The 26,014-nt window shown below is 36.8% G+C and overlaps 1 protein-coding gene across 1 annotated transcript in view; it reads left to right on the top strand.

Moving 5' to 3' along the window:
• TSHR (thyroid stimulating hormone receptor) overlaps positions 1 to 26,014 on the top strand; it is a 162,498-nt gene that overhangs the window by 69,503 nt on the left and 66,981 nt on the right. Inside the window, exons 3-4 of the mRNA XM_059371324.1 lie at positions 19,151 to 19,222; positions 24,765 to 24,839. Of these exons, the coding sequence (XP_059227307.1) occupies positions 19,151 to 19,222; positions 24,765 to 24,839 (147 nt within the window). The remainder of the gene's footprint in view (positions 1 to 19,150; positions 19,223 to 24,764; positions 24,840 to 26,014) is intronic.

Here is a 26,014-nt window from a genome sequence, read left to right as displayed (position 1 = left end):
ACACAGCTGTTCAAAAACATTGGGATGCAGGAAAAGTGGTCCTTAAGAGGAAAGTATATAGCTATACCAGCCTTTCTCAAGAAATAAGAAATGTCTCAAATACACAACCTAACCCTACACCTAAAGGAGCTAGAGAAAGAACAGCAAAGAAAGCCTAAACCCAGCAGGAGAAGAGAAATAATAAGGATCAGAACAGAAGTCAATGAAATAGAAACAAAAAGAATGGTAGAACAAATCAGTGAAAGTAGCAGCTGGTTCTTTGAAAGAATTTATAAGATTGGTAAACCCCTGGCCAGACTCATCAAAAAGAAAAGACAAAGGACCTAAATAAAATCATGAATGAAAGAGGAGATATCACAACCAACACCAAACAAATACAAACAATTATAAGAACATATTATGAGCAACAAATTTGCCAGCAAATTTGACAATCTGGAAGAAATAGATGCATTTCTAGAGACGTTTAAACTACCAAAACTGAACCAGGAAGAAATAGAAAACCTAAACAGACTCATAGCCAGTAAGGAGATTGAAGCAATCATCAAAATTCTCCCACAAAAAAGAGCCCAGGGCCAGGCAGCTTCCCAGGGAATTCTATCAAACATTTAAAGAAGAATTAATACCTATTCTGAAACTGTTCCAAAAAATAGAAATGAAAGGAAAACATCCAAACTCATTTTATGAGGCCAGCATTACCTTGATCCCCAAACCAGACAAAGACCCTATGAATACCCTTGATGAACATGGATGTCAAAATTTTCATGAAGCTGCTAGCCAATGGGATCCAACAGTACATTAAAAGAATTATTCACCACATCAAGTAGGATTTCCTAGGCTGCAAGGTTGGTTTAACATCTGCAAATCAATCAATGTGATACATACATTAATTAAAAAAAAAGAACAAGAACCATATGATACTCTCAATAGTTGCAAAAAATGCATTCAACAAAGTGCAACATTTTTATTGATTAAAATTCTTTACAGTGTAGGGATAGAGGGTATATACCTCAATATCATAAAAGTCATCTATGGAAAACCCACAGCAAATATCATTCTCAGTGGCAGCTTTTCCCCTAAGGTCAGGAACACGGCAGATATCTCTATTACCACTGCTCTTCAACATAGTACAAGAAGTCCGAGCCTCAGCAATCAGACAACAAAAAGAAATAAAATGCATCCAAATCAGCAAAGAAGTCAAACTCTCACACTTTGCAGATGATATGATACTTTATGGTAAAAAACAAAAGACTCCACCCCAAAACTACTAGAACTCATACAGGAATTTAGTAAAGTGTCAGGATATATAATCAATGGACAGAAATCAGTTGCATTTCTATATACCAATATCAAGACAGACGAAAGAGAAATTAAGGAGTTGATCCCATTTATAATTGCACCCAAAACCATAAGATACCTAGGAATAAATCTAACCAGAGAGGCAAAGAATCTGTGCTCAGAGAACTATGGAATACTCATGAAAGAAGTTGCGGAAGACACAAGGAAATGGAAAAATGTTCCATGCTCATGTATTGGAAGAACAAATATTATGAAAATGTCTATGCTGCCTAGAGCAATCTACACATTTAATGCAATCCCTATCAAAATACCATCAACTTTTTTTGAAGAAATGGAACAAATACTCCTAAAATTATTTTTAGGATTAGAAAAGACTCCAAATAGCCAAAGGAATGTTGAAAAAGAAAACCAAAGCAGTGTATACACACACACACACACACACACACACACACACAGAGGAATATTATACAGCCAACAGAAAATGACGTGGATGGAACTGGAGGGTATTATGGTAAGCGAAATAAGTCAATCAAAGAAAGATAATTATCATGTGATCTCACTGATATGAAGAATTTGAGAAACAAGAGAGAGGATCATAAGGGGGAGGGAATGAAATAAGACAAAACCAGAGATCAAGATTAAGATAAGAGACCCTTAATCTCAGGAAACAAACTAAGGGTTACTGGAGTGGAGGGGGTGTGGGAGGAATGGGGTGACTGGGTGATGGACACTGGGGAGGGTATGGGCTCTGGTGAGCACTATGAATAGTGTAAGACTGATGAATCACAGACCTGTACCCCTGAAACAAATAATACATTATATGTTAATTAAAAACAAATAATTTTTAACCAAATATCGGGGCACTCCATAGTCCAGTCAACAAATAAAATTAACTATCACACTGTTCATACAAATATAATTTTTTTTACTTGACTCTCCTTTTCTCTAAATCCTTTAGCAATTAAAAATGCCAATCAAGAATATTATACATACACATCTACCAGTATGGCTAAAATTTAAAAGACTGATAATACCAGGTCCTGGTGGGGATATGGAGTTAACCGGAATTCCCATTCATTACTGGTAAGAGTGAACATGGCACAATCATTTTGGAAACTAGCAGTTTCTATTGTAGTTAAGATTGCATTTACCTATAATCCATAAATCCCAATCCTAGGTATTTACCCAAGAGCAACAATTGTATATGTCCATGAAAAGATTTGTATGTGATAATGTTGGTGAGGATGTGGAGAAAAGGGATCCTCTTACTTGACTGGTAGAAACGCAACCTGGTGCAGCTACTCTGAAAACCAGTACGAAAGTTCCTAAAAAAATTAAAAATAGAGCTACCCTATAACCCAGCAATTGCACTAGTAGGTATTAACCCAAAGATACAAATGTAATGATCCAAGGGGCATTTGCACCCAAAGTTTATAGCAGCAAAGTCCACAGTAGTTAAACTATGAAAAGACCCCAGATGCCTATCAACAGATGAATGAATAAAGAAGATGTGGTGTACACACACACACACACACACACCATGGAATATTATTCAGCCATCATAAAAAAGAAATCTTTCCATTTCCAACAGCGTGGAAATGGAACCAGAGGATATTATGCTAAGCAAAACAAGTCAATCAAAGAAAGACAATTATCGTGTCATTTCATTCATATGCGGAATTTAAGAAACAAAACAGGAGTATAGAAGAACGGAGGGAAAAATCAAACAAGACACAATCAGAGAGGGAGACAGACCATAAAAAACCCTTAATCCTAGGAAACTGAGAGTTGCTGGAGGGGATGGGAGCTTTAATCTTAATGGCCCCAAACTGGAAAAATATCAACTGCAGAAGAATAAAGAAGGTGCACATATTCATAATTAGCAATAAAAGAAACAACTGATGGGTGAAACAATGTGGACAAATCTCAGAAACATTACACTGAACAAAAGGAGCCAGACAGAAAATCGGTGGCTATTGTGTGATTACATTTATGTGAAGTTAATAAAAAGAAGCAATTGTGGTGGCAGAATTCAGAAGAGTGGGTTATTTTCTGAGAGGGGTGGAGTTAGTAATTGGAGAGGGGCACATGGGAACTTTCTGGGATGATGGAGATAGTCTATATATTTAAGTTTTGTTGAAAAAGCAGTTGTACTTTGTGTTTTCAAGTTTTTCTTTAAATTTCAGTTAGTTAACATACAGTGTAATATTAGTTTCAGGTGTACAATGCAGCATTTCAGCACTTGCAAATACCACCCAGGGCTCACCACAAGTGCACTCCTTAATCCCATCATCTATTTAACCCATCCTCTGCCACCTCCCCTCTGGTAACCGTCAGTTTGTTCTCTACAGTCAAGAGTCTATTTCTTGGTTTTCCTCTTTCTCTCACTCTCTCTATTTTTATCCCTATTGCTAATTTGTTTTTTTTTTTCCTCAAATTCCACATAGGATTGAAATCATATGGTATCTGTCTTTCTCTGACTGACTTATTTTGTTTAGCATAATACTCCCTAGCTCCATCCATTTTGTTGCAAAGGGCAATATTTAATTCTTTTATGGCTGAGTAATATTCCATTTTTGTGTGTGTATATATATAAATGTATGTATCTGTGTATATATATATGTATATGTATGTGTGTATTTGCATGGATATGTATATGCATGTGTACATATATGCATATGTGTGTATATATAAATGTATGTGTGTGTGTATGCATGTATGTATACATGCATGTATGTATATATTCATCAGGTGATGGACACTTGATCTGTTTCCATAATTCAGCTATGGTGGATAATGCTGATAAACATCTGGGAGTATGTATCCCTTTGAATTAGTATTTTTGTATTCTTTGGGTAAGTACCAAGTAGTGGAATTACTGGATCCTAAGGTAGTTCTATTTTTAATTTTTCAAGGAAGTCCCATGCTGTTTTCTATAGTGGCTGCACCAGGTTGCATTCCCACCAACAGAGCAAGAGGATTCCCTGTTCTCCAATATCCTCACCAGTACCTCTTATTTCTTGCATTGATTTTAGCCTTTCTGACAGGTGTAATATCTCATTGTAGTTTATATTTGTATTTTCCTGATGCTGAGTGATGCTGAGTATTGTTTCATGTGGGTATTGGCTATCTGTCTTTCCTCAGAAAAATGTGTATTCATGTCTTCTGCCCATTTTTTAGCTGCATTATATTTATAGTTTTTATAAGTTCTTTACCTATCTTGAATATAAGTCCTTTATTGGTTATGTCATTTGCATATATATATACATATATATGTATATATATATCTTCTCCCACTCAGTAGGTTGCCTTTTAGTTTTGTTGATTGTTTCCTTCACTATAGAGAAGAATTTATTATTTTGTTTTACTTGCCTCAGGAGACATACCTAGAAAGAAGTTGCTACATATAATGTCAAAGAAGTTACTGCCTGTGTTCTCTTCTGGTATTATGGTTTCAGTTGTCACATTTAGTTAGGTCTTTAATCCATTTTGAATTTATATTTGTTTATGGCATAAGAAAGTGGTCCAGTTTTCCCAAAAGCTTTTGTTGAAGAAACATTTGTTTTCTTTCCTTTTTTTTTAATTATGTTCAGTTAGCCACTGTATAGTATAGAATTAGTTTTTGATGTAGTGTTCAATGATTCATTAGTTAGGTATAACATTTGTTTTCTCATTGGATATTCTTTTCTTCCTTGTCAAAGATTAATTGGCCATATACATCTGGGTTCATTTCTGGATTATCTATTCTGTTCCATTGATCTATGCGTCTATTTTTGTTCCAGTGCCATACTGTTTTGATTACTACAGTTTTATAACTTGAATTCCAGAATTGTGATTATTTTTTCAAGGTTACTTTGGCTATTCAGGGTCTTTTGTGGTTACATACAAATTTTAGGATTATTTGTTCTAGTTCTAAACTATTAAACCATAGTTCAATGGTTTAAAATATCATCAGTATTTTTAAAAGGGTGGCATTGAATGTGCACATTGCTTGAGTAGTATAGACATTTTAATAATATTGACTCTTCTGATCCATGAGTATGGAATGTCTTTCCATTTCTTTGTGTCATCTTTAATTTCTTTCATCAGCGTTTTATAGTTTTCAGAGTTAGGTCTTTCACATCTTTGGTTAGGTTTATTCCTATATATCTTTTTGGTTTGATGCAATTGTAAATGGGACTGATTCCTTAATTTCTCTTTCTGCTGCTTCATTATTGGTGTATAGAAATGCAACAGATTTCCGTACATTGATTTTGTACCCTGCAACTTTACTGAATTTGTTTATCAGTTCTGGCAGTTTTTGGGTGGAGTCTTTCAGGTTTCCTATTTATAGTATCATGTCATCTGCAAATAGTGAAAGTTTTACTTCTTCCTTGCTAATTTGGATGCTTTTTATTTCTTTTTGTTTTCTGATTGCTGTGGGTAGGACTTTCAGTTCTACGTTGAATCGAAGTGGTGAGAGTGGACATCCCTCTCTTGTTCCTGATCGTAGAGGAAAAGCTCTCAGTTTTTTCCCACTGAGGAAATTTTATTTACACTCTGGGTTTTTCATAGATGACCTTTATTATGTTGAGGTATGTTCCCTCTAAACCTGCTTTGTTGAGGGTCTTTATCAGGAATGGATGTTCTAGTTTGTCAAATGCTTTCTCTGCATCTATTGAAATAACCATATGGTTATTGGGGCACCTGTGTGGCTCAGTGGGTTTAAGCCTCTGCCTTTACCTCAGGTCATGATCTCAGGGTCCTGGAATCAAGCCCTGCATCAGGCTATCTGCTCTGCAGGGATCCTGCATCCCCGCTCTCTCTCTCTACCTGCCTCTCTGCCTACTTATGATCTCTGTCAAATAAATAAATAAAATCTTAAAAAAAAAAAAGAATCATATAGTTCTTATCCTTCCTTTTATTAAAGTCATAGATCACGTTCATTGATTTGCAAATATTGAACCACCTTTCAACCCAGGAATAAGTCCCATTTGATTGTAGTGAATGATTTTTTAATGTATTGTTGCATTTGGTTTGCTCATATTTTATTGAGAACTTTTGTATCTATGTCCATCAGGGCTGAACATTGTTCTCTTTTTTAGTGGTATCTTTATCTAGTTTTGGTATCAGGATAATGCAGGCCTCATAGAATGAATTTGGAAGTTTTCCTACTTTTTCTATTTTTTGGGAATAGTTTGAAGAGAATAGGTATTAATACTTTTTGAAATGGTTGGTAGAATCTGCCCATGAAGCCATCTGCTCCTCAATTTTTGTTTATTGGGAGGATTTTGATTACTGATTCAATTTCTTTGCTGCTTATCAGTCTGTTCAAATTTTCTATTTCTTCCTGTTTCAGTTTTGGTAATTTATACGTTTCTATGAATTTATCCATTTCTTCTAGGTTGCCCAATTTTTTGGCATTTAGTTTTTCATAATATTGTCTTATAATTGTTTTTATTTCTGTGGTGCTGGTTGCTGTTTCTCTTCTCTCATTTGTGATTTTATTTGTTTAAATCCTTTCTCTTTTCTTTTTGATAAGTCTGGATAGAGGTTTATCAATTTTATTAATTTTTTCAAAGGATCAGCTCCTGGTTTCATTGATCCATTATACTGGTTTTTTGTAATTTCTATATTATTTATTTCTGCTCTAATGGGCATTATTTACTCCCTTCTGCTGGCTTTAGGCTTCATTATTGTTCTTTTTCTAGCTCCTTTAGGTGGTAAGTTTAGGTTGTTCATTTGAGATTTCCCTCACTTGTTGAGGTAGGCCTATATTGCTACAAACTTCCTTTTTAGAACTGCTTTTGCTATATCCCAAAGGCTTTAGGCTGTTATATTTTCATTTTCTTTGTTTCTATATAGTTTCAAATTTCCTTTTTGATTTCCTGGTTGACCAGTTCCTTGTTTCCTAGCATGTTATTAAACCTCCATGCATTTGTGGTTTTTCCAGACTTTTTCTTGTGCTTGACTTCTAGTTTCATAGTGTTGTTGTCGAAAAGGTACATGGTATGGGGACAGCCCATATTTTGATCCAGGTCCTGGTCATGCAAATACACATTTAAGTATATAAGTATACATTTAAAGATGCGTGTATCTTACTTGATGTAAATTACAAAAATTATCCCAAATAATTAAATACAAAAAGTATCCCAAATAATGAAATAAAACCAAATTTTATTATATATATGTACATATACATATATAAATATACATATGTAAATATATATTAATATATTGTGTATATTACATATTATATTAATATATATTTACATATGTATATTTGTATATGTACATATATATATACACACACATATATATATATATATATATATATATATATATATTTAATCTGGAGAACTAAACCAAATGCCATGATAGAAACTCTAGCGCAGATGGCCTAAGCTAGATAATTTCCATACAGCCAAACCTGTCAAGCCATTGCTTGAATTTCTAAGTCTAAAATCACAAAAGTTAAAGCCCAAATGGGAATTAACTATCTCAAAATGATGATTCATTGCTGCCTTTGGAATCTGGTGGTGTGTTGCAATATCATATCTTGAGTTTTAGGCATCACCTGGTATTTTTGTATTATTTGTAAATAATTCAGCAGGAACACTGACTAGAATGCCATTCTACTATTGAAACAAAATCACAGATAGCATAGATTAAAATTTTTTCATATTTAAAAATATAGTCTATATGTAGCATAAAGAGTCCCAAATGTTAGACTGCATGATCCTTCTGGATCTACATTCGTGACTTTAATTCCTCTGCTTGCTACATTCCTCATACTCACCACAGCATATATATTAAAAAAAAAAAAAAATACACAATAGTACAAAAGATTCACCGATGAGAATCTTCTCAGCAAAGTTAAAAACAGTAGGCAAATGATAAATGTCATATTAATATTGTCCATTTTATAATCTACAGTTTCACAGTAAGTATCTGGATTATTTGTACCAATTTATTTTTCTACTACCGGTACTTTTTTTGGTAATGTTGACTAGTCCAGTGTTGCATACTTGACACATTTCAGTGAAATATTGGTTGATTGACTGACACAAGTATTTAATACTAAAGGAGGCCTTTGAAATGCAAATGAGGATATTAAACAAACAAGGTCGGTGCAGAATCACAAAATATTCTCAGCCTGATTGCCCAGAGACTAAAAATGTCACACACATATGGGAGGTTGGTGTTTCTGGCCCACACAAGCTTAGCCATGGCAAAGAAGATCAACCATGCTTCTCAACGCAGGAAAATTCAGTCATGTTCATCCATTCATACTTTACATTCTTTAATAAATAGGGGCTGTAGTGGGAAACATGCAGCATTGATCAACTAAAACTCACACCCACAAGAGCACACATACATACAGACTATGTATTTATGATTCCAGAGAACTTGTACAAAACAAAATGTTGGAATGTTGATTCGATTTACATGCTCCTAAAGTTTCAGTGAAATGAGCCGATAATCATGTGGAAAATGTAATAGCACAAATTGTTCTTGTTGGAACATAGAGAACTGTCTGTTCTCTTTGCTAGCATTAACCAGGTTTCCCTCCCTCTTTCTATGGCAAGAAAAAAAGACAGTTCTTAAAATTGGATCTTATTCTGCAAATCTTGAAGTCAGTTCAGGGGCACTTCACAAGCATTGCTAGTTCTGCATTGTATCTTCTAAATGCAGACATTTGGCAAGTCCAAAAGAAATATTTGATTCTAAGTTGTACCCTCATTGATCATCCTTTGTTAAATAAGTCATAGAAAAATAAATTAAATTGCATCAGCAGCTTAAATATATATATATTTTTAAAGATTTTATTTATTTATTTGACAGACAGAGATCACAAATAGGCAGAGAGGCAGGCAGAGAGAGAGGAGGAAGCAGGCTCCCTGAGGAGCAGAGAGCCCTACTCGGAGCTCAATCCCAGGACCCTGGGATCATGACCTAAGCCGAAGGCTGAGGCTTTAACCCACTGAGCCACCCAGGTGCCCCTCAGCAGCTTAAATATTGATTCTCTCTTAAATATTTATTATAAAATACATTTACTATTATAAATATTTATTATTAAATATTTGTTCTTTCCATATGCTAAAGCCAACTTGTTTAACTACTACATGTATATGCTTCACTTAGGATATAAAACTATAAACTTTTTTCCCCAATGTATGTGATGCCTGTCTTCATCATTAATAGTAAATACTGTTACTAATAGTAAATACTGTTACTACTCATATGAGGTACATTTTCTGTTTTTTCATTTATAGTAGAGAGCATAATCATGGCCTTCTCATTTTGAGCATCAAAAGCAAATAAAAAACAGAGTCTCTTCAGTCCCTAGTATATTTCCATATGAAATAACTACTACTTTGATGCTGATTCTTTGGATAATAGCATAACACCTTGAAGCTTTTCTGATGTTTTTGTCAACAGAATATATACTTGGGTACGTATTCTTCCTTTTCCACAAATATTCAAAACTTATTCTGAAAGAAAAATAAAATATTCTAGCCAAATAATCACATCATTTGCCTTTCCTCTCTCCCATCTGCTCTTAAGGCAGCAGCGATTACAGTGTTACAAGATTCTTTGAAAATGCAGACAATGGAAAGAACATCCAGCTGCTCACTCCTATGGGAACGGACAGAGAAACAGGTTGATAATAACCACTTATCAGTTAGCTCTAGCTACCAAGTGACTGCCTAACAAAACAACCATGAAACCTCCATAACCTTTAGGTCTCATGCCTCTTGGGTCAGCTAGGGATCAACAAGACATCCATACGTTACAATAACTTATTCTCCATGACCCTCAGCAAATAAACATGCTATCTTTATTATTTAATTAGCTAGATACCACTACCAGTCAATTATTTTTGCTCTTTATTTGAAGAGAAATAGGTACTTTGGAGAAAACTCTTCCTACATGTTTTCATAATGTTGATCGGCTAATAACATTTTAAAAGTGGGGAAGAAAGTGAAGGAAGGGTTAAGCTAACATGTGGTGAATTTTAGAGTTGCAGCTAAGATGATTTATACCCATTTACATTTTTTAAGTCACTAATGGGTTTATTTTTCCAGATAGTATATACATTACTATGAATATATCCAGGTAAAACGTATAAGCTGCTAAACTGAAATGGCAATTTTTTATGATCAATTGCTATTCTGATAATTCATTCTTTCAACATTATTGAAATCAGTCTTCTGTCTTGGGCTACATTATAATCATCATGATATTAACTAAGTGCATCCAATAATTGATCATTTATTTTCATCTTAGGCTGGGATGCCTAGCATTTCCCCTTTCACTTTTGTTTAGGATTGATTGTGCATAGTATATCATTAGTAAGACAGTGGTTCTGAGACCCATTATCCTCCTTGGTCTATTTGTATTGGTGGGCTTTCTTGGGTGAAGAATCAGGCTGAAAAGAATGAGCAAAATGTTAGCATGTCCAAACATTTTTGTCTTGTAAAACATGTTGTGCTGTGTAGAGGATGAAAAAACATCTTTTCCTACCCTTCTAGCTTTTCAGCTATGGCTCAATAATCAAAAAGAGATTAACAAGGGAAAGGCATACCAACTTATTTTATGTAAGTTTTACGTGACCTGGGAGCATTTAGGAAGAAAGGCAGTTGAAAAAATAACTAAACCTGTGCATTTGTATGCTAGGTTGGATAAAGAATGGAAAGTGGTGATAAAATGTCATAGGACAAAGGGGTGTAAGATAAGGATGACAAACTGGGGGAAATATAGCAAGGCCTGTTTGTTCAGATTCCTCCTTAGCATCCTACTGTCTTCAGAAATAAGGTTGCTCCTTTCTTCTGGGTACAGAGAAGGAACGTCTCCTATGAGAGTCTTATGACCAGCTTCAGCAGGGGAGAGGGGTCAGCGAGTTGTTTCTGAACCTGCTGTTTCTCAGATCCCTCCAGCTTAAAATATTCGGCAAACCAAGCTGTCATATATTGGGGTAACTCGTTCTGAACCCCATTATTCTCCCATCTGAAATTTCTCCCCCAAAGTTTGACAGTCCAGAAACTTAGTTGGTAGATCATCCCATATCCCAGTGAGCCAATCTCTGAATCCCACGACTAGGTCAGTCCTACAGATTGTTTCATTTCAGAAGGCAATGATAGGGATGGGAGTAAGGTACCCACCTAAGTTAGGCTTCTAATGGTGTTCATAATCAGGCATTTAATGAGAGACATTTCTGAGGAAATAGAAGTAAAAAGTTAATGGTTCCAACAAACTATAAATTCAGTTTTTGAATCCAATCCGTCAAGATTTCTAGATGGTAGGCTCAAAGCATCTTTAAGTAACATAGTTAGGACAGGCAGTAAATGATTAATAAAATTTTGGTTTATAGTTTGAGTATCTCTGGTGATAGTGTTGGAGATTCTGGTGAAATTTTTGAGTGACCTACCGCCAAAGGTATAAAGAGCGCCCATACATGATCTGTTATTGTGACTCCCTAAAAGTGTTTATCATCATCCAGCTTCAGCTTATAGGACTTTGGGAAATAGTTTCCTTTCTGGTGATGCCAACTCAGGAAGATGAGAGAAATGTTGGCTACATTAACAACTGACAAAATGCAAAAATGGCAGGATCTGATTTAAAGGAGATGAAAAATGGCTCAAAGATAATGAACATTTACAATGGCAAATAGTACTGTTTCACTGAAACATTTTTCTCTACAGTCACCTCCATTTCTACCAAAGATAATCCAAGGCTATTTTTATTTGCAAAAATAAATCTAATCTTATTAAACTTGGCCTAACTATTTGAGTGTAACAAGAAAAAGCAGCTGGTTATATACGTTCTTTTTAAAAGTCTGTTTTGCAGGGATCCTCTCAAAAAACTCAGTTAGTTCAGAGAATATTATTTAGAATTTGATTTGGGGAAATTTGTCAAAAATGTCAAAAGATTTGAACACTTAATTAAATAAGATCCTGGTCATCTATTTAGCCAAAGTGACAATAAAACATTTTATAGGCAAATACAGAAGGTTACATAGTTGTAAACAAAACCCTCTGCTCTTTTAGTATTAAGAAAGTTAGGTTTTCTTAAGTAATCAAAAGACCTTATAAAGACAACATGAAGCATAGGAAATTACTTTGATAAAACACAGAATCTTTGTTTCCTAGGCAACTTTCTTAATAGGTAACCAATTACTTGCATATGCTGGCAGGCAAAAAGCCAAGCAAGGCTCTCAGGACACCAAACAAAACAAAAAACCCAAACAAGCAGGAAAGAAATAGCTGTCCCTGGAGAAAAGGATCAATAAACAATAGGTACTCAAAACTAAAGTCACAAGTGTCACAATCCAAATAACTAATTCTTACAAATTTTTTTTCCTGCTCACCTGAATTTGGAAAGGAAAGGGCAAGGAGAAATGTCTCCGTTCCTCTCTTGACTAAACACTAAGATAGAGATGGAAGACCTTGACATGTTAAGAATTCTTACCTTCTGGGGCACCGTGGTGGCTCAGTGTGTTAAGCCTCTGCCTTTGGCCCAGGTCATGATCTCAGGGTCCTGGGATTGAGCCCCGCATTGGGCTCTCTGCTCAGTGAGGAGCCTGCTTCCCCCTCTCTCTCTGCCTACTTGTGATCTCTCTCTGTCAAATAAATAAATAAAATAAAATAAAAAGAATTCTTACCTTCTACTGGCTTTCTGTCAGTTGTCCCAGACCTCAATTGCAGTGTCCAAGGTGAGGGCAGTGTTCCAGCCTTTTACTATCCAATCCCAATCACCAGAAACTGTAGGGGAGGAAAATAATGTGTTTTTCCTTCTACCCTGCTAGTTCCTCAGCTGGGGTTTTGTAATAAAAGACAGATTAACAAGAGAAACACATAAAAATCTATTTACTATAATTTGTATGTGTCACAGAGGCTTTTGCAAAGAAATGAAGACATAAAGAAGTGATTAAACCTCAGCATTTTTATGCTAGCTTGATGAAGAATGGAAAGTCATGGAAAAACATGATAGAACCAAAGGGTATGAATTAAGGGTAATGAACTGGAGGAAGTTTTGCAAGGTTTGTTCATTCAGGTTTCTTTGGTATTTTCAGAGATAAAGCTATAAGGCAGGGCGTCTCTCACATGAGGGTCTTATGATTTGTTTCAGAAGAGAAGAGGAATCAGAGAGTTCTTCCTACACCTCCCATTTCTCAAATACCTCCAGCTTAAAATGTTCAATATGCTAAGTTACTGTGGTTTGGGTTACTGTACCCTGAACTCCATTATCTGTAACTTAGTAGTAGGGAAAAATCTTTGTGTTTATGTGTGTCAAAGAGAGAGAATTCAAGAAACATGGATTATATATATCAGAAATTCATATATTGGGAAAGGATATAAATGTTATTTGAATCTTTAATCTTTTACTCAAATTCTATTAAATTGCATTTAGATGGATTTCTGTTCCAAGTCAGACTTCTTAGATACCATTGTAAACTTACTCTAATTTTCTTCTCAATTAAATAGGTCATTTTCTTCTAAACACAGAATAAATGCCCTAATGTTTAATCAATGAAAGTTACAAATTAGGTCCACATTACCTACAAGCAATATGTGGCATCTTATGATTAAGTATGCCCTCAAGATCCATGTCTTATGACATGCTTTATACATAGGACTACCTTTGAGCTTGAGAAACTCAATCTCCTTGGGTGATACCCAACAGGTGTGTATTTTATCCTTTGTTTTCCTTTGGCATGGCCCAATTTTCCTGAGAGATTTTAATCAAATGACTGTTGTTCTTTTTTTTTTAACTACAGAATCTGGACCAACAGCTTTTAATCAATCCAATTAAGGGAATTTAAGTGGGAGACCTATGAGGAAGAGTGGGTAATTTATAGGACTTGAATTTTTTAAATGATATTAAAGGAACAGTGAGTTTCATGCTGAAACACCAAGAGCTAACAATTTACACTGTCACCATTCACATCACCTCCCCTCCCTCAAGTTAATAGATCCTTATATAAATTAATTTGGTCTTGCTGATGCACTGATTAGGCTAATTGCAGATATATTTCTTTTTATTATTATTATTATTTTTAACCCTTTCCTATTTCTCCCCGAATTCCTTGTTGTTGATAATTTTTAAAATTAGCATATAATGTATTCTTTGTTTCAGGGGTACAGGTCTGTGATTCATCAGTCTTACACAAATGACAACACTCACCATAACACACAGTCTTCCCAATCTCCATTACCCAGCCACCCATCCTTCCCAACCCCTTCACCTCCAGCAACCCTCAATTTATTTCCTGATATTAAGAGTCTCTTATGGCTTGTCTCCCTCCCTGGTTTCATTTTGTTTCATTTTTCCCTCCTTTCCCCTATAATTCTGTCTTGTTTTTCAAATTCCTCATATCAGTGAGATCATATGATAATTGTCTTTCCCTGATTGGCTTATTTCACTTAGCATAATACCCTCTAGTTCCATTCATATTGTTGCAAATGGCAAGATTTCCCTTTTGATGGCTGTATAGTATTCCTGTGTGTGTGTGTGTGTGTGTGTGTGTGTGTGTGTGTCTATGTGTGTGTTGTGTATCACATCTTTATCCATTCATCTGTCAATGGACATCCAGGCTCTTTCCATAGTTTGGCTATTGTGGACATTGCTACTATAAACAATCAGGTGCATGTGCCCCTTCAGATCACTACATTTGTATCTTTAGGGTAAATACCCAGTAATGTTACTGCCGGGTTGTTGGGTAGCTCTATTTTCAACTTCTTGAGGAACTTCCATACTGATTTCCAGAGTGGCTGCACCAGCTTGCATTCCCACCAACAGTGTAGGAGGCTTCCCCTTTCTCCACATCCTCATCAACTATTGTTTCCTTGTTAATTTTAGCCATCCTTGCTGGCGTAATATGATATCTCATTGTGGTTTTGATTTGTCTTTCCCTGATGCTGAGTGATGGTGAGCACTTTTTCATGTGTCTGTTGGCCATTTGGATGTGTTCTGCCCATTTCTTGATTGAATTATTTGTTCTTTGGGTGTTGAGTTTGAGAAATTCTTCATAGATTTTGGATACTAGCCCTATATCTGATATGTCATTTGCAAATATCTTCTCCCATTTTGTAGGTTGTCTTTTGGTTTTGTTGACTATTTTCTTTGCTATGCAAAAGGTTTTTATCTTTTTTTTTTTTTTTAAGGATTTTATGTATTTATTTGACAGAGAGAGATCACAAGTAGATGGAGAGGCAGGCAGAGAGAGAGAGGGAAGCAGGCTCCCTGCTGAGCAGAGAGCCCGATGCAGGGCTCGATCCCAGGACCCTGAGATCATGACCTGAGCCGAAGGCAGCGGCTTAACCCACTGAGCCACCCAGGCGCCCCAAAAGGTTTTTATCTTGATGAAGTCCCAACAGTTCATTTTTGCCCTGGCTTCCCTTGCCTTTGGTGATGTTTCTAGGAAGAAGTTGACTAGGAAGAATATGACTGTAAAAATGAAAAATGGAAAAATGAAAATTAAAAAAAGATTTTTAAAAAGGTATACATAAGATGTTGGTTAAATAAGAAAGAGGAAAATTTCCAAAAAAAAAAAAAATAGAAAAAGAAAAAACAAAGAAAATTTTAAAAATTTATCTTTGAGAGACTAAAATATCACTGAGGAAAACCCATGAATTCTATGTGCTGTATTACACTAGCGCTGGAGTTTTGTAGTTCTCATTGATTGGTAAACTTGATCTTGGCTGTATGTTCTTGCTGGTCTTCTGGCATAGGGGTCTGTTACAGTGATTCTCAAATGTCTTTGCCTGAGGTGGAATTGCACTGCTCTTGCCAGTGGACAGGCTAAGTAATCTGCTTGGGTGTGCTCTAGGTAGCTTTTGTTCCATGAATGCTTTCTATACAGCTTTGGAGGATGGGAATGAAGATGGTGGCCTCCCAATCTCCAGCCTTAGAGGAGCCGAGACCTCAGGGCCCCCCTCTTCAGTGAGCCCTCAGAGAAAAGCAGTCATCATGCCTGTCTTCCTGTTCTCTCACCACACTCCGAGCTCACCCAGCTGGTAACCCAGCATTTCTATCTCTGGTGCACAGACCGTTTGAAGTTTCCAAACCCAGCACATTCCTGCAGAGCACTCCTGCACTGCTCCTCCCAGTGGAGGAAGTAGGGGGGTCTCCCTGGACCTGCCACTTGTGGGGTCTCTGCTCAAAGAGTAGTGTGCCGGGGTGCCTGCGTGGCTCAGTGGATTAAGCCGCTGCCTTCGGCTCAGGCATGATCTCAGGGTCCTGGAATCGAGTCCCGCATGGGGCTCTCTGCTCAGCAGGGAGCCTGCTTCCCTCTCTCTCTCTGCCTGCCTCTCAGTCTACTTGTGATTTCTCTCTGTCAAATAAATAAATAAATAATCTTTAAAAAAAAAAAAAAGAGTAATGTCCCAATTGTGCCACAGCTCATGGTTTATGGTAACCCCAAGTTGAGAGGCACCCCCCCAGCTCCATCTCTGCAGCCAGCCTCCCCACTCTGATATCTGGGAGCTCTGCCACATTTGGGCACCCCCAGTCTTTCTGTGACCCTGGAGGTCTTGAGACCACTGTCCCAGGGAGGATTCCACCCACCACTTAGCCACTGAAGCAATGTCCCTCACCAGAACAGACTTGTAATAGTTCTGATTTTGTGCTCCACAGTTCTGTCGCTTGCCAAGAACCGGCTGACAGAGGCTTCCTTCCCCACCCCACCGTAGTCTGTCTTCCCATATATTGCCTCAGATTCACTTCTCCACATGTCCTACCTTCCAGAAATTCTGTTCATAGAATTGTTGCTATTCTTTTCTTTGATCTCCTGCTGACTTTGTAGTTCTTCAGAATGGTGTAATCACTATCTAGCTGAATTCCTAGGAGCAGATGAAATTTAGGTCTCCCACTCCTCCGCCATCTTGCTCGTTCTTCCTGCATTTATATTTCTGGTTAGACAGACATGCTGTACCGGGTAAAAGGAACTGCTATAAATATTACCATTAGTAATGTGATGGTGAGGTGTTGGGGTGGGGAAGTGTTCTATAGTCTAGTAATTAGGTCTCAGTCTTTTAGTGAGCCTGTGCTCCAGACTCTGAACTTTATCAGTGTTTCTCAGTTTGTTTGTTTTTTTCCCCTTAAGTAGCACAGAACTGCTAGAGTGAATTGGAGTTGGGTATTGTCCCTACCCAGGTCAGTTAGGCTCTGGTTAATAGTGTCCCCTGAGGGCAGGCCTGGGTAAGCACTGTGTATTCTGGTATATTTCTAAATGATCCCTTTCCCTTTGCCAGAAACACAAGAGGATTTTTTTTTTTCCTAATGCTTACCATTAGAATTGTTTGAGCTCCTGGAGGTAAATCTTACAAAACTGTGGAGGTTCCCTATGACTGTGTCCCCTGGAAATTTATCAACACTACGCCTCCAGCAATTCATCAATTCAGTATAGGTTTCCTACCCTGACACTGGTTCTCCCTGTGGTTGCCACACATCGGTCTCTGCCCTGGGAGTCTGGGACTCCCGTCATTTGCCTGGCTGTCTTGAGAACAGCAGTTTTCCCTGCATCTTCCGTTCGCCAAGAAGAGTTGTTCGGTTTTCAGTCTGTTCAGTCTGTTCAGCTTTTCACTTATTGTTAAGAGGGAGAGGGGACTTCCAGGCTTCCAGAACCAGAAACCAGAAGCTCCAAATGCATTTCAGTGACTGCAAAAATTAGTAGTTCAAAGAATTCAGAAATCAAGGAAATAGATAGTTGGGGGGGGGGGGGGACCAAAAACCATGCAGCCTAGAGGAAACAGTTTTTAGTCTAGTGCCTTTAAATAAGGTAGTAAATAGATGATATATGATTGCCCATATTTATATGGCAAAACAGACCCAGGGAAAAGATGGTAAGTGTGGTGAGGTATTCTCTTTTTGCAAAGTGAGTTAGGACACCTTCTTTCCTATAGGATTCTATCAAGCAGTCACAATATCCACAAAAAGAAGTAAAAAATAGAACACTTCAGGATGCCTGGGTGGCTCAGTTGGTTAAGTGTCTGCCTTCAGTTCAGGTCATGATCCCATGGTCCTAGGATGGAGTCCTGCATTGGGCTCCCTGCTCAGCAGGGAGCCAGCTTCTTCTGCCTGCTGCTCCCCCTGCTTGAGCACATGCTCTCTCTCTCTTTCGCTGACAAATAAATAAAATCTTAAAAATAAGGGGGAATACCTTGGTGGACAAACATCTTTAAATTCATGAAAATGTCTTATTACCTATAAGGAAAATAATCTCAGCCTTCTGAAAAGTATCCAAAAAAGTCAACTGGAAGAAAAGCCACAACCTTTAAGTTGATTATGCAATAAAGATGTCACAAGAGAATTAGCTCCTTGTCAGTCAGTTATTTCCAAACAGTATCAAGTGAAGCATAAGATCAAGGTAATGATTTAAGAGAACTTTGGTTGGGAAAAAAGATTGTAACCATACCACTATTTTTAATCTTTAAGATATATCACATGCATTTAATGCTTTTAATATGTTCTTCATATTCTTCATATGTGTTCTAGTAGCATTCTAAGACATTTCCATTGACATGTGCATGATATGAATTCAGTAGTCCTAATAATCTTATGAATATGTTATATTGCTTACCAGTTAATAATGTGAATATGATGTTAAACAAGACATATGAGTTTATTGCAAATTCAAAGATCATGTTTGAAGTTTTATATTCTGCATTTGAATCTCATTCTCAATTCTTGTTTTGTTGGGGGAAAACTGTATGTTTGTTTTTCCTTGAGTATTAATCTTGTTGATTATGTATGATGGAATATGTATCATAAGGACCAGCATGCTTCTAATAATGTATGGTTCATAATTAAGGTGACTTATTATAAAAGTCCAATGATTAAAACTCTAATTGTGTAACTGTTATTTTCTTAGGAAGTTTACAGAGACTCATCTGAAAACCATTCCCAGTCATGCATTTTCAAATCTGCCCAATATTTCCAGGATGTAAGTCATTTTTTAATATAAATAAAAGTTTCCAACTGTGCCATGTTATTTTTTAAATGTGTTCTATAAAGACAAATACTTGATATATATTGTACTTGTATAACTCAATATCTACATCTCCAGTGTATGTAAAAATTTTATGTGCAAGATGTTTGTTTGATTTTGTGACATCTCTAATCCTAACTTCCTAACTGATTTATTAAACCTAATGCAAATTTAAATTAATTTGGTCTTGAAAATTTAATAATTCTCAATGTATTTTAATGTGTCTTGAGATGTGGCAAAACCTTAGCCAGGAATCTCCCCCATAAACAGATTTATATATCGAACTCTAGTCCATCTCTCTTATTTACCAATTCTTAGTTCACATTTTACCAGTAGGAAAATGTTTACCTTTTGTCAGAAATGTAGGTAATGATTTCAGACTTCTCTCGTTTAAAAAAATAATAATAATAATAATAATTCTAAACCTTAGAAAATTTAATTGCTATATACTCAAGAGCAAGGATAAAAAGGATTTCCATATTGAGTTGACAAGAGTATAACTATATATGAAATGAATAAGGGCCTTATTTTGTTTAATGGATTCTGCCAAACAATGATGATAATTCAGGCACTTTAAGTGACAGTACAACCAGGAGCGACCTGTGTGATTTGAGCTAAATTCATTCATTTCATGACCATTTATTGTCTATTGTGTCATTTCAGTAGAATTTGACATTTTTAGTTGTTACTAGAGGAGGGGGCTACTGGCATCTCCTGGGTAGAGGTGAAGGATCTGCTAACCACCCTCCAGGGCTCAGAATATCCTTCCACAACAAAGGATTTTCTAGTCCGAGTTGTCAGCAGTGCTGTGGCCGAGAAATCATCCCAGCTCCCAATCTCTGCAGTCTTTGATTTTCCTGACCAGCCTTTCCTTTTTCAAATTCTTATCTCCTTTGGTTTCCTGGATATTGCTCTCATCCCTCTTTTTAACATCTTACCTTAGCTCCTCTTCCTCAGTCTCCTTTCCTAGCTCCCTTTTTCATTTCATTCAATTCTTTAAAGATTAATTCATCCTTTATTTTGTCCAAGTTCCTTTATACCCTCTTCTCCTTGAATGAACACTCCTTGAATGAACCACTCCTTTAGCTTCACTATTACATAATACAACTAATTCCCAAATGAGTATCTCCAGCCCTGACTTGTTCCTACAGGTCAGGCCTTCTTTAGAAGCTTCCTTCCAAGTATCGTCATCTTGATGTTCCAGAGTCACTTCAAACAGCAAATCCAAAATAAACCCATCATCTTCCTGCTAAATTGATCCTTCTCCTCCCTTTAATGGCATGACCATTTGATGACCTGTAAGCTAAACACTGTATTCCCCTTTAGCTCTCCTTTTCCCCTCAATTCCTATATAATTACCCATTTGGTGTCTCTACTTGGATGTCCCAATAGCTTGACCATTACTCGATTCATTCATTCAACAAATATTTATTGAGCCGTAGTTTGTGTCTGGGACTTTGCTAGATGCTTCACACAAAACAGCTAATAATACTCATGGAGCTTCCACTTTCCTTCCTAAGAGAGTAACAGTGTTATGATAGGGTCAATCACAGAGTGTTACAGAACTCATACAAGAAGCATATTACCTGGATGGAGAGTGTAGTCAGGGAAGCCTTCCTGGAGGAAATGACACCTAACTTGTGATCTGCTTTATCTACGTGGCGGGATGGGTAGGGAGGTGGAAAGATAGTTCCAAGCAGAAGGAAAAAGCTGGGTTGTCAGTTAAATTAAATTAAATTTGTTGAGGCTAGAGCTTAAGCTGGGAGAAGGGCAGTAGAGAAAAATGAAACCAGGGAATGAGCAAGTGCAGGGTCTTGTGAACCATATAAAGCAGTTGAAATCTTCCCTAAGGGCCAAGCCACTAAGTGGTTATAAGCAGGGAAGTGACAGATCAAGTGTTTTAGAAACAATTCCTTGTGCTGTGAAATGGGAGTCAAATGGAGTAGCTGGAGACAGGAAGCTAGTGAGGAGGTTGATGCAGTGTCCCTGGGAAGAGGAGATCATGAACTGAGAGGTATTGGTTCAGAGGAAATAAAGTGGCCATGTGTGAGTAACAAATAAGAGAGAACCAACAAACCGGAAAGTTGATTGACTTGGAGGTGGAGGGAGATGGAGAAGAATTTCATCCAAGTGTCTGACTAGGACATCTGTGTAGTTGATGAGCATCTTCACTCCACTAGACAGTTTTTCTGTAGATTTGTTATGGAGGGTCAGGGAGCAAGTTAGGAGTTCAGTTTGGGGCATATAGTATTTGAGGTGCCTTTGAGGCATCAAGCAAGCTATGTCCAGCAGACACCAAGACAGAGACATAATTTTTCATTCATTCTTTTGGTAAATATTTATTCAGCCCCTAGTATGTGCCATTGACTGTTGTAAAAGATGAAGATACATCAGGAAACAAAGATTGATGCCCGTGTGGAGTTTACATTTGAATAGAAGGAAATACACAATAAACCAAAACCATAAGAAATGTATACTAGCTTAGAAGGGAATAATGGATATGATAAAAAGAAAAAGCAGAGTAGAGTAAAGACGTCCAGAGGTGCTGTTATGAGGGATGCTCTGGGAAAGATTCAAGTAGGGCTTTTTTGTTGTGTTTTTTTTTTTATTCTTTTTTGTTTTGTTTTTTGAGATTTGAGAGTCATAAACAGGCAGATGTAACTGAGACCAGGGAAGGGCATCAGTAGCGAGAGCAAGGCTAAGGAGAGTAAAGAACAAAGAACTTTAAGAGCATGAGGTCCCTGAGAAAGCAAGAAGGGATGGGACCCAAACAGAGGGATTTACTTGCTACAGGAAGACTGTCACTTTTTTTATGCTGTCACAAGAAGGTAGTAGTAAAAGATGAAGCAAGTGCAGGTAAATTAATAGGCTTATTGGTGGGGAATTCAAGGAATTATCATCTCAAGGTTTCAGTCTTTCTATAAATTAATAAAAGATAATCTGCTAATAGGGTGAAGAGTTGGAAATTTGAGTACTGAAATAAAAGTGGTGGGCAATAAAAGAGGAGGGGTGGTTGAGATACACAGGACACCCAGGCAGATTTGAAGACCCGGTTGAGACTTTCTCCATGGAGCCTATGCTGGATTCTCCAATCCAGTTAAATGCTCCCTGAACACATCAGTGCACTTACCACTCTACATGTTAATCCCATTTACTTACCTATATCACCCACTACTGTGATTTCCATGAGGCTAGGGAACAGATCTGTTTTGCCAATGCCCATTTACTGACAGAGTAAATATTCAACAGGTATTTGTTGAATGGAAGCACACACAGATACATAAGTAATCGTTAAAGATCTGGTATGTCTAGGGGGCAGGAGAGAAATCATTTGGTTGATCCTCGATAGGTTTGCCTGGGACAGGACAAATTTCCACCTATGATCCAGGTATAATTATTAATAGCAGCCTGTATAACTCATAAAAATTTCCTAGTTTGGATGATAAATGATAGGTCACCCTCATGATCACATTATGACAGATTTATAGGCTAAGAAGATATATGAGGAAGAGATGGAATCTGATTTTTCCTGCTTTTAAAAATGGGATAAGCAAGCAGGGAATCACTTCTTTCATCCCACTGAATAAGTGGTTCCTACATGGGGCACCTGGGTGGTTCAGTGGGTTAAAGCCTCTGCCTTTGGCTCAGGTCATGATCTCAGGGTCCTGGGATTGAGTCCCACATCGGGCTCTCTGCTCAGCCGGGAGCCTGCTTCCCCTCCTCTCTCTCTGCCTGCCTCTCTGCCTACTTGTGATCTCTCTCTGTCAAATAAATAAAAAAAAATCTTTAAAAAAAAATGGTTCCTACATGTTGTCTTCACAACTGAGCTGTAAGAGCCCTTTAAGGATGTTGCATTCAGGTGCAGAACTGGAACTTCAGTTGTTATGACATGGGCAGAATGACCATCCCAGTAACCCCTTGAGAAAGCTTCACACTTCTAAACTAAGAAATTCAGGAGAAAATTTAGAGCAAAAGATATGACCTAAAGTTAAGTAAACAAGTTTGCAGCCTTCAAAATTAATCTTGTCCTTCAGGTGGCTCAGCTTCATCCATTATAAATCTCTGCAATCCCTACACAATAAATTAATCTTTTCAATGTCTTCCATTGTTTCCTCTTTGTTAAAGATATATCTGGATCAAAATAATTTATGTAATGTTTTCCACAAGTGGCAATGGCTTGGGAGACCTGATAAAGAAAAATTGTTTAGAGAATAGATAAAACAGAAAGTACGGGACCATTAGAATATTCACAATGACCATGGCAACAGTCAGAACTCCTCTCATAAACATTGTATTAATGAAAATATTTTACTGAGAGACTTAATTTAAACTATAGATGGCTGGTCCTCAACCCCATCTGCACATTAGAATCATATAGGAAGCTTTTTAAAAATAAAAATATTTAGACATCATCCCTCATAAACTCTGACTTAACTATCCTGCATCATGTCTTGGACATATGTAAATTTCAACAGCCTCCTGGTTAGTTCAACTGTCTGACCAGTTGAGAATCTCTGCTGTGACTACAAGGGGACACTCTCTATTAATTCTTAATTTTCCCAAATATCCTAGAGATGCCTGTCAGTAAAAAGCAGTCGTTGAACTTGGCTGCATTTGTCCCTCTCATTACAAGAATAGAATTTGTAGAGACTATTTGAAATAATATTCGTATGTATTCTTGACAAGTTGTACTTAGAAGTTTCTCTTTTCTCTTTTTAATACTTAAAAACTTCTATTTGAGTTATCTGTTGCTTACAAAATTCAGGACAGATCTTGAATTCTACTTCATCAAAATAAAGAAGAGAAGTCTTGAGTAGATATACAGTCACCACCCTATGGAATGTTTCACTAGAGAATTATTGATTTCTCATCTTTGAAACTATTTCTAATCACATGCTATCACATACTCCATTAAAAATGCTTCTTGTTTAATTCCTATGTTCTTTTTTAATGTCTTTCATTTTTGCTATTTTGAGTAACTCATCGACTCATTCATCCATTTCCTTAACATATATTTATTGAGCGTCTACTACATGCCACGCACTATGAAAGGTGCTCAAAATTCAAAGGCCACCCAAAACAGACAGAGTTTTCTATTTCAGAGAATGCATAGCCTAATCAGACAATAAAAATCATATATTATCCAAACAATAAGAAAGTTGCACTGCAGTAGTTAGTGAAAGGAGAAGCTCTTGGTGCAATGAGATATACTTAAGGGACATTTGACCTAATCCGGAAATTCAGGAAAAGCTTCTGAAGAAGTATGAGTTGAATGAAACCTTAAGATGAATAGGACCTAAAGAAGTGAGAAGTTTCCAGGTACCACAGGATCTGAAAAAAGTAAAACTAATTTTAATATAAGTAGAGAGAAGTCATGTTGCCTGATCTGGGAAGCCCCTGACAAAGGAGTTTTATCAAGATTAATATGTTTGGGATATGTAAGGCATTCACAACCCTACTAACTTTCTACTTTGCTTTCTATTTTTGTGACATTCAGCTACTTGTCAATAGATGCAACTCTGCAGCGGCTGGAATCACATTCCTTCTACAATTTGAGTAAAATGACTCATATGTAAGTACAGTGAAAAATGCAGCACAGACTCCATGATAGCCAATCTTGATTGATAATTCTGGGGCTCTAGATGGTTTTAACAGTTTAGTTTTTTACCATGGGTCAAAACTTCTGTTTATGATTAAATCCTTAACTGGTTCTCACAGTTTGTTGATCCATCTAAAATTCCACTTCCATGGTTGTAAGGTAAACACAAGGGACACCTGGGTGGCTCAGTCGAACATCTGCCTTTGGCTCAGGTCATGATCCCAGGGTTCTGGGATTGAGCCTCGCCTTGGGCTCCCTCCTCTGTGGAGAGCTGCTTCTCCCTCTCCCTCTGCCTGCGGCTCTACCTGCTTATGTTCTATCTGTCAAATAAATAAAATCTTTAAAAAAAAAAAAAAAGAAAGAAAGAAAGAAAGAAAAATGGAGACAAAACTAGAAGTTCTCTTCTTAAATTGTCATTTCCTTTTATTACTATTATGTCACAGATTTCATTGGTGTGGACGTCAATGAGTCAATAAATATTTACTGACTACTGACTTGATTCCAGTCCTGTGCAAGATTCTGCAATCTAACATTTTTTCTCAATTAGGAAAGAGAAATGTAACTTCATGGGATTAGAACAGGAGTAGAATTAGGAATTCTGGCTTTGGCGTTGTTAGAATTGTGTTTGAACACTGGCTTCTCTGCCCACCACCATCTGACCTTGCACAATCATGTAATCTTCCTAGTCTCACATTCCTTATTTGTAAAATAAGGGTATTTTATTTGCAAAATAAAAAGGTAACTTTATAGGATATAATGCATGTAAGCCTTTGCCTAGCACATTAAAACCAGGCAATGCACTTTGTAAGTAATTAGTCTATTTCTTTACTACATTACAATCAATTAAAAGTTGTACATGATCACAGTCTTCTAGGCAGCCATTTAACTTTATGAAATTCTATGAAATATGAACAATTTTCTTGAAGAAACAAAAATACCTATTATCTATAAATTCTATGTTCTGGGGTGCCTGGGTGTTTCAGTCAGTTAGGTTTACTACTCTTGGTTTTGGCTCAGGTCATGATCTCATAGGTCATGAGACTGAGCTTCACATCAGGGTCTGCACTCAGTGGGATGTCTGCTTTAAAGATTCTCTCCCTCTGCCTCTCTACCTATTCTATCTTTGAATAAATAAATCTTTAAAAAGG

The sequence above is a fragment of the Mustela nigripes genome, chromosome 13 (genome assembly GCF_022355385.1).
Source record: "Mustela nigripes isolate SB6536 chromosome 13, MUSNIG.SB6536, whole genome shotgun sequence".
NCBI lineage: Eukaryota > Metazoa > Chordata > Mammalia > Carnivora > Mustelidae > Mustela > Mustela nigripes.
The sequence above is the reverse complement of the archived record's forward strand: the minus strand, read 5'-3'. Positions and strand labels throughout refer to the sequence as shown.